Genomic DNA, 10,721 nt, shown 5'->3' on the forward strand with positions numbered 1-10,721 from the left:
TCTGAGTCTTCCCCTATAGTATACATGTACTTTAGTGTAGCAATGAACATATAATGCAGGATATTACATGTACATATAATGTAGTACTGCATAGTACATGTAATGTGGCATAGTTCATATCATAATGTAGCATAGTACAAGCAGTATGTAGCACATGTAATATGCAGTACCTGTATGTGCAGTACAGTACTTGTATATGCAGTACATGCATGTGTAGTATATATAATGTGTAGTACAGTCATGTAGTGTGTAGTACTTGTATGTATAGTACATGTAGTGTGTGCTACATATATGCAGTACATGCATGTGTAGTATATATAATGTGTAGTACAGTCATGTAGTGTGTAGTACTTGTATGTATAGTACATGTAGTGTGTGCTACATATATGTGTAGTACATGTAGTGTGTAGTACATGTATGTATGCTGTATAGTACATGTAGTAGTGTGTAGTACATGTATGTATAGTACATGTAGTGTGCAGTACACATGTAGTACATGTATGTATGCTGTATAGTACATGTAGTAGTGTGTAGTACATGTATGTATAGTACATGTAGTGTGCAGTACATGTATGTATAGTACCCATGTAGTGTGTAGTACATGTATGTATAGTACCTGTAGTTTGTAGTACACGTATGTATAGTACATGTAGTGTGTACTATATGTAGTTTATAGTACATGTATGTGTAGTATAGTATATACCATAATAATGTGTAGTACATGTAATGTGTTATATATGTACTTTTGATTAAATTTTTACCCACAGTTCCTTAAAGGATAAAGCAATGTGTGGAAGTCTTCTTCCACTACTGGACTGTACACTGGAGGGAGTAACTGTAAGACTGTGATATAAACAGCAGGTATGTTGAGTGTGACTGTCACTGATCACCAGTCTCAGTAATTACTTTATCTAATACAGTACTGTACAGGTACTGTATATTCAAATACAAAATTAAATGTTACATATGGTACTGTACTTTTAATTATCAATCACCACATAAGGGTTTACATATTTACCAGTTTACTTTTAAGGTTCCTGTCAAAAGTTACTGTAAATCTAAATTTACAAGTTCTTTTTTATGAAAGATGCCTTCTTGCAGTGCTGTTATATTACAGTACGTACTGTACAGTATTTCCCAAAATACATATATACACACACTCATATTTACTATTTTATATATATACACTGGCATAATCAATATGAAGTACTGTACTTGAATTTTAAAATCTAATCCAGTACAGTACAGTATACAGTACTAGACAGGTATTCAGAAGTACAAAATATTTTAGTATATAATGGTTGACTTTGGCCTGTCACAAATACTTTACCAAAATTACAATAATAAAATGTAAGAAAATTTCTCACAATAAAATAAATTAATCTTACTATGACATCATACTGAAACTATAAGTGTTCTGTGCCAGCAGAGTTTACCAACATCAGAAACTATTAAACCGAGGTTAATAGTCTGTATTGTCTCTGCACATTTCTGTTTCATAAACTTGAAGTACAAGTTTCCTGAGACAACCCACACATGTGTATATTACAGATATTCTCTTGTTTACACTTCTGGCATGACTTAGTCAAACACTGATAAAAAATTAAGTTTGGAATGTACTGCAAAGTGGACATAGAAAACATTACAATATTGCAACATATCTGAGAAAATTATTGCATACGGCTTCCTCAGAGTTGACTGTCTTGAACTTCACCGGGATCTTCTATGGCAGACTTGCGGTCAGCGATGGCCTTGAGGAGTTTTCTACGAGGTCCGATTGGTAATTTCATGCTTACTAAATCTTCTTCACTCAATAACATAAGAGCATCAAGGTCTATGTGTTCTTTGGCAAATGTTGGGATGAAGTCTGTTAGGCCAGCAGCAGCAAGGAACAAGTACACTGGAGTCGCCTCACTATCATCATCAGATGGAAGATCCTAAAAAATTTAATTCATATAATTATTAACAGTGCACGGCTATATTAAAGAAATTATTACAACTTGAGTACATATTCTCTGTAACGATACTTTGACTTGTAAAGTTACCCATTTGAAAACTAACTGACTAAAGTGGTGTACAAGTATGTGCTCTTATAGTGTTCCTAAAATAGCACTGTTGTTTAATATTAAAATCCTATTCTTAGAAGTAAGCTAAAAGTTTTATATGTTGTATGTTGACAATGAGCTGAAGTTCTCGGGCCAAAGAATTAGAAAAATTAAACCGACACTTTCAGCAAAATGGTGGACAAAATGCTTCTGACTCTCCTTGTACAGTATCTTAATATGATATACAAAGAGTGGGGGAAAAATCAGTTATGTGACAAATAACTTAAAAGAGAGATGCATCTTCAGCACACACACACCTCCTCCTCCCAGGGTTGAGCAGCTCGTCTGTGAGCCAAGGAACTGGAAGAATCAGCTGCAGAAGAAGCCCTTGGAGAGTCACTACCACTGGTACCTAAGCTGCTTAGTGTTGCTGTAATTGAGTTTGACCTGTAACACAAATACTACATTAAGTAGTTACACACATTAAATTTCAATTATGAGAAAGAGGTTTTTCCTATCATTTTGCATTTATTCGTATCTTAACAATTTGGTTCAAATCTCAATACAGCATATGTACTCCTGAACATGCTGATTAGGGATCTGTTATCCACAATTGAATATCTGTATAATTACTTGAACAAATGACATCTCAATAATTTTAACGCCTAGGCATCAGGTCACGTCCTGTGACGTGTGTCTGTAGAGCTTAGGGTCACATCCTGTGACGTGTGTCTGTAGAGCTTAGGATCACGTCACATGACGCCTTGATCATTCATGAGCCTGTTTGAATAAAAAGTGTGGGCCTGGATAGATTATGTTACTAAGTAGGCATTTATCTTTCACTCAGGAGCCGGTGCATGCCCAGTATTTGCCAACAGTGCGTGACAGAGACGTGACCGATCGCCCGGGCGGCTAGCGAGCCGATCTTTTGGTGAAGAATATAAATGAAAAGAGACGTGACCGATCGCCCAAGCGGCTAACAAGCCGATCAGTGGCGAAGAGGATAAAAGTAAAAAAAAAGTAAAAAAGAGAGCCTTCCAGTCTCTTCTCATCTTGCGTGATGTAAGCATCTCGTCCTTGGTCAGGACTCACTTTACCATGTGTTTCTACCCCCTCAACCAACAAGCATAAGTCTAGTATTGTGATCAATTACTGGAGTAGTAACAATGATTGTTCATAGGTTAAATATTAATAAAAATGTAAAACAAGTGTCCTGTACCTCATACTGTACTGCCAACAATTAGTGTTCTTTACCTCTTACTATTGCATCATACATACATCACTTTATGAACATTCTCGACTCTTCCTAAGCCCATGTTGCCAATCTGTGGTAAGAATATATATTTATTTCCTGTTTATATCATGCATGACCAGTTTGTAAGACTATATTTTTTTTCAGTTTCCTGAATATGCCCACGTGCCGATTCCTCCAATTTATTCCAGTTAAACTATTTTCACACTTCTGCAGCAGTCACTGTTATCACTATGGACTATAATTTCTGAAGGCACAGTACTACGATCTCTGATTGACCAGTGGATGGTCAATCACAGCCATGGACACACCTAATTTAAATTTGTTTTCATAAATCTTGGCATATGGCATCCATCTTATTATTGTACCCAAACAGCTGAGGTCTTGTCAAGTACTGTAGAACGAATACAGTACTTCAATCTTTAATAACAAATAAAATAAATGCTACAACCATTGTCACATCACATCACCAAGATGATCTTTATGATCTTATGAATTCACTGCCCAATTATTGTCGCTCAACAATATTCTAGGCCCAAAAGACAACACACTTTGTTATATAGATGCAACACAACACACCCGCACAACTCACACCTCCTGAACCATTTCTTTATATTTGTTCTGCATGATAACTTGGCAAACATGTAGTTATGTCCCATCATGTTGATGGTGCATGACATCACAAAAAAATGTTCTGGGTTCCCGTTTTCCATCCCCTTCAGGATTTTGAATGTTTCAATGAGATCTGTCCTACTGTGCCTTGTTTGAAGGGTTGTTAGTTCTAAGGCCCTCAGTCTACTTGGATTATCAAGAAGACATCGTTCAGGAATCATCTTAGTCGCTCTATGTTGCACCTTTCTTAGGAATGTTAGATCTTTTTGCAAGTTGTGTTTCCAGCTTGTATACAGTACTGTAATCTAGACTAGGATGTACTAGAGTTGTAAAGATGAAGGAGTATTTTCCTATCTTTGTATTGAAAGGTATGCTTTATAATTCCCAAATTTCGATTTGCTTTTCTCATTGCTGCCCCCAGCAGTGAGAATCATTGACCAATCCTAATGTCCAAGCAGCTAACAGGCCAAACAGTGGTGGAGAGAAAACGATACAATATGATGCACTAATAAAACAGACTGAGCTATAAGGTAGTATTTTGGAGGAGTGAATGTTTCTTTGAGATTTCATTGTTAATAAAACTGACCTGAATGCAACAGAGCCGAAGCCTGGTCTAGCAAAGAGTGAACCCCGTGACTGCATGTTGGGCTGGTCAGAACCATCAAATATGAAGTCTGGTTGGCTAAGAGTTCGATGAATTGGCCTCTCTCTGTTATCATCACTGCTGTCAAATACATCACTAATCTTCCCTCTCTTGCCATCTGAAAAAAATTCAATTCAGTTCCTTATGCCCTAGTATAGTACAGTACAGTACAGTATAATCTAAACTACTTCAAATGGTTTACAGTTATTTACAGTTACCATTCATCTAAAGAAAAAAAAAACAGTCATTCTGAAACAACAACATTGCTAATAAAAGTTTCAGATTCAATTTAGTGAAGCAATATTTCATTTACAGTATTAATTTACTTATTTGTCATAATACCATACCCATTGAAGTGGTTGGTCAGCGCTTTGTGTTATAACCTTTATTGTCCTGTGATGTGTACCAAGACATTTCCCTGTCCATATAATAATGTAGAGAAAGGTCTACAAACAAACAGATAACAGCTTAATAAACAATTAATATTACACAGTAGCCTTACCTCACCTCACCTCACCTGTTTCCCAAGAAAACAATCAACAAACACTTGAAATGTAAATTACTGTATTCTATCTTCTACTTGTATATTGTGTACTGTACTGCACTCCCTACAAACATGCTGAATAACTTTGAATTTATATGATGATTTTACTTAAATTACCAGTACATCTATTTTTACATGTCAATCTCATGACAAAGTTGCTTAGGAGTCACAGTTGACATGAGTACATCGAGCTGTGACAATCCTCATTGAGTCTACCCATGACACCTCTTTCCACAATGCCATGAAGTTATGTGGCAGATGGAACTTGCAATAGATTTAAATTCCTGTGTAAGAATAGTAAAGCACAGTTTATAATGGAGGGCTGAAGGAGTGGAGAGAATAACCTAAATACAATATGCCAATAAAGTGACATTAGCAGAAACAACTATATTCTTGAAGGCATATTATTACCGATTAGTTCCTCAGCCTAAGCAAAGGACCCTACTCGATATAAGCATCTGATGGCTTTGTTGGTTATCCTTGGTCAAATTACCTTACTGATTAAATATTGTTGTACATCAGTACCATGTATATACACTTTATACCTGCATTGTTTATACACATACAGTACTGAACTAATTGTAAACTTGTATGATGATTTTGCTGAATAGATATCTATCTATGGAATGACCAAGGGGAACAGAGAGAGACACCTGCATGTCTATGATTTACTCATTAGTAATTTGGTGAGCTTGTGGTGTGTGGAAGATGTTTTATAAGAGCGGGCAGAAACTTACTGGACAGAGAAAACTGGCTGGAAATTTTTTAAATGAAATATAAGAGATGCAAATGACGGTGTGTTGGTGGTATAGTGGTAGCACGTTTGCCTCTCACTGCTACATCCTGCATCTGATCCCTGGCCCTGATGTGGGGAGGTTGTTATCCAATGTCACACTATCAAACATGGCATTCCTGGATACCCCAGCTTCCTTCTGTACTAACACCGAACAATGAAGATCATAACAGGGAACAGATTGATTGCCGATCAAGCTAGTAAGCTGATAAGTGATGGAAATAACTAACAGCTGCTAGCCATCATAAGAAAACACAGACTTAAGTGAAAGAATAAACTTAAGAGGGTAATACTCTGTACATATATCATGACCTCTCACCTTGATAATGGAAGAACATGCTACATTACAGTACTTACAGTAGTAGTTAGTTCAGTACAGGTATTAGGAATTCTTTTTTTTACTAGAATTAAATGAACTTTGAATGCAATTTTATCGAACTCTTCAAACTATGGAAACAACAGACCCTTACAATAACATACAGAACTCACAGAACAATAAATAAAAACCTAAAAACTGAGTGACGTGGTTAACAAGCCCTCGGAAACGTATGTCATGGATATATACAAGATTAGTAATAACAAGATCCCAAGACGAGACACACAGGACAGCACATACATCCAGGCGACTCACTGTTGGTGCTGCTCAGACTCCCTCCTGGCACGAACATGATCTCTGAGTCCCGACGAAGACCGGACAAGTTACGGACTGACCTCTTGCCATCCGACTCCACCTCTCGTACCTGTGAACATGTCAGGTTAAGTAGGTGACCTGAAAACACAGTCTTAAGTGTGTTTACTCTGTACATACACTTAGTAATCTGTAATACAGTACAGTATATGAAATTATTTGTTAGTTCACAGAATAAAACAACAATGATAAAATTTCAAGACACAATGCTATTTTTCACATATACATTATAACCCATATTAGATAAAATAACAGAAAAAAACTTTCTCGGACAGTAACACTGAACGAGCAAGGGTGACAGCAAGGTCAAAACCAGCAGGACAGCGAAGTGACTTTTAAATTATATTTTCTTACCATAAGGGCACGAGCACACACATATCTTAGTTCAATGAGATCACAACTACTGTAGCAAGAGGTGTGATTATACAGGAAGTCATCCCAGCAATGGGGTAATTCTTACTCAAAATAAAGTGAGAGTATGGAGGTTGGTATTAGCAGCCCCCCCCCCCCCAAGTGTGAAAATAAAATTATGTTCAGATCTTGAGTCTAGGAGCAACAACACCAATATTAAAATGGGGATTGACTCCTGGATCCACTCAGCTACCACACCCCACTCTTATTAACTACTGTAGTACCTTATTTAATGGGGAAATAAATCAGAAAAGACAGATATAATCAGAGTAGATTATACAGTATACACTGTACATCATCTTGTTGTGATGATGACAGCCATGGGGGGGGGGGGAGGAAGGAACAGCCTACACCATCTTTCTTACCTTGAAGTCACCTGAGGTTTTTGTCTCCTCAAGGACTTTCTTCCTGATTATCTTCTTCTGTATGCCTCCCAAAGTCTTTTTTGCCATGTTGTTGGAGGTAGTGAGGTCAGAGAACTTGGGGCTGTTGTAGGCATTGTTGTGGAGGACGCGAGAGTCTTTCCTGGAACCATTGAGGAATGCTATGGAGCCCCGCGAGATGGTGTTCATGAGACTCTTGTGGCGACCTGTGAGGAAGACCAGCACAAGGCTCATGATGTTTGATTATTAATTCAGCTTTGTGACACCATACAAACCTCTCAATATATGTCTTTTTGATCAATTTCATTCATCTTAATTATATCTGAAATGAATTAACTTAAAAATTAATGTGAACCTGTACTACTTTTTACTGCACTGAACCTATATCTTAAGATGTGATGGATGAATGCAAAAAGTATTCTCATAATCTGCACTTACTCCCTATAAGACAGAGTAGCCAGGTGCAAGAGCCAACAAACATTCTTCCTTCATTCACTATCATTCAGACATTCTTGTGTTGTAACCAACGTGTACTGCGGTCCTTTCCTTTATACAAAACTCCTAAACATACGTCACTTCACACGAGCAAGCAGTGCCATCACTTACCACTAGTACATCTATCTCCATAAACCACAAAATGCTAAACTCTCCATTCACACACACATACGTACACCACTCCTTCCTGGATATCCTTCTCCCTCCTGTCAAATGCATCCATGATCCTTCATCATTTAAGGTTTCCTTCGTCTTCTTCATGGTTTACTCCTCTCGCTCCTACCACCCTCTTCCCATTCTCTCAATACAGTATAATCCATAGTGTGCTAATTGAACAAGCACTGATCTGTAAAGTCTTCCACTAAGTGAGGACAATGGTGCTACTGTAATACAAGCATTCATACAATCTCCACAAAAATCTGTTTGGTAGTGTCAATATATATAGTACAGTATATTTTTTGAGAACCCTGTATAATATTTTTCCCCAAATGCAGAGACACCACAAACAGACAGACAGACAGATAGACAGACAGAGATTGGTAGATATTCAGTAAAATTATCAAAAAAAATTTTCCCCATTTCTACACTAACTTTGTGGCTTCTCTTCATGGGTCTCTATTTTCTGTCTCTCCTTCTGCAGTTTGACATTCTCCTCCTCTCGTTTCTTGCCAGCTTTCTTCTGGATCTTGTCGAACTCTTTCCGTCGCTTATCTGCATCCTTCTGGGCCTTGTCTTGAAGCTTCTTTACTTGCTGTTGTAAAGAAATAATACAGGTCAGGTCAGCTCTTCATCTTCCCACCCTGGACCATAGTACCCACCCTGGACTACCCAGTACCCTCCATAAACCCCACAGTACCCACCCTAAACCACCCAGTACCCACCCTAAGCCACCCCGTACCCAACCTAAACCACCCAGTACCCACCTTAGACCACAGTACCCACCTTGGCCCACAGTATCCACCCTTGACCACCCAGTACCCTCCCTGAACCACCCAGTACCCACCTTGGCCCACAGTATCCACCCTTGACCACCCAGTACCCTCCCTGAACCACCCAGTACCCACCTTGAACCCCAGTACCCACCTTAGGGTCAGACATGCTCTGCTTGGCGGAGACAGTGTCAAGGTAGCGGAGTATCTCGTCCTTGTTGTTCATGGCGGCGAGCTCCTTGGCGGTGTGGAACTCATTGTCCAGCGCCCAGATGTTGGCACCGAAGTTGACGAGGAAGGAGACGCAGGACATGTGTCCTCGAGCGGAGGAGCAGTGCAAAGCTGTGTTGCCATAATGGTCACACTTGTCTGGCTCCCCCCTGCAACAAGAGGCAAACAGGTCAGATCAGGTCATCTGCACAACTCATTTAATAATAAGTTACAGTTTTAACTCTTTATCAAACTAATGTTAAGTCCTGCGTTGGTGGTACAGCAGTAATGTGCGTGACTCACTGTAGTGTCCTGGGTTCAATCCACAGCCCAGGTCAGATGTGAGAAGTGTGTTATATCTAGTGTACTCCAGTTTCCTCCTGTACTAACACTGTACAATATACGTCATAACAGACAACAGGACAAAGGGCTAGTAGGCTGATAAGTGGTGATATGATACAGAAAATATAGTCCTGGCACACTAGTCTAGTCTCCCCACCATAGCCCTCTACCTCCCCACCCGTACCCCTTCACCTCCCCAACAGTTGAGCATTTCTGTGTCGTCTAGCTGCTCACGATGAAAACTTAAATATATATACAATATTATCTAAAAAAATAAAAATAAATAAAAAGTAAAATAAATGAAAATATAATCATTCCTGTACGTCCTGTGGTCACGTCATAGTAGTGTGGACAGCGTCATCTATCTACAGGGTGTCTCAAAATACATATACCCTGTACACCTATGCCGGAAAGTTAAAGAGTTATTTATGGTAAGGGGTTGTCCTCTAAATATTTCTTAGGTCCTCTAAACATTGCCCAGGTCCTCTAAACATGCCCAGGTCCTCTAAATATTTCTTAGGTCCTCTAAACATTGCCCAGGTCCTCTAAATATTTCTTAGGTCCTCTAAACATTGCCCAGGTCCTCTAAACATTGCCCAGGTCCTATAAATATTCCTCAGGTCCTATAAACATTGCGCAGGTCCTCTAAATATTTCTTAGGTCCTCTAAACATTGCCCAGGTCCTCTAAACATTGCCCAGGTCCTCTAAATATTTCTTAGGTCCTCTAAACATTGCCCAGGTCCTATAAATATTCCTCAGGTCCTATAAACATTGCCCGCTCAGATCCTCTAAGCATTATAAACATTATGAGTCCTCTAGATATTGCTCAGGTTCTATAAAGCATTGCCCAGGTCCTCTAAATATTGCTCAGGTTCTATAAACATTGCCCAGGTCCTCTAAATATTGCCCAGGTCATCTAAACATCACCCAGGTCCTCTAACTATTACCCAGGTCATCTAAACATCCTTGGAGTCACTCTAAATATTTCCCCAGGTCATCCTAATCAGGTCATCTAAACATTGCCCAGGTCCTCTAAATATTGCCCAGGTCATCTAAACATTGCCCAGGCCCTCTAATCATTGCTCAGGTCCTCTAATCATTGCTCAGGTCCGCCTACACCCACATCCATGACCCGAGTCCTCGAGACCACAGGTGAGACACCATCCATGTTTACACAGGGGCGGTGATGTGTGTGTGTGTGTGTGTGTGTGTGTGTGTGTGTGTGTGTGTGTGTGTGTTTTAACAATAATAGCCACACTGAAGTCACCATAAGTTAGAATCAATCTTTCCCAGAGTAAAAATGACACAATAAGGTAAGGAAAGATAGGCGGAAATAGAAACATTAAGTAGAGAATGAGAGGGTGGAAGAGGAA

The 10,721-nt window shown here is 39.0% G+C and overlaps 1 protein-coding gene across 1 annotated transcript; it reads right to left on the bottom strand.

The window, feature by feature from the left end:
* Positions 1-527: 527 nt before the first annotated feature.
* LOC121870241 (Usher syndrome type-1G protein homolog) lies at positions 528-9,192 on the bottom strand. Its single transcript, XM_042372026.1, has 7 exons — positions 8,950-9,192; positions 8,458-8,617; positions 7,354-7,577; positions 6,521-6,629; positions 4,496-4,670; positions 2,363-2,492; positions 528-1,937 (listed from the first exon to the last, which is right to left on the bottom strand). Exons 1-7 carry the CDS (start codon positions 9,106-9,108, stop codon positions 1,689-1,691), a joined length of 1,206 nt encoding a protein of 401 aa, XP_042227960.1. The 5' UTR covers positions 9,109-9,192; the 3' UTR covers positions 528-1,688.
* Between the last annotated feature and the right edge of the window lie 1,529 nt (positions 9,193-10,721).

The sequence above is a fragment of the Homarus americanus genome, unplaced genomic scaffold (assembly GCF_018991925.1).
Source record: "Homarus americanus isolate GMGI-L3 unplaced genomic scaffold, GMGI_Hamer_2.0 scaffold52687, whole genome shotgun sequence".
Taxonomy (NCBI): Eukaryota; Metazoa; Arthropoda; class Malacostraca; order Decapoda; family Nephropidae; genus Homarus; species Homarus americanus.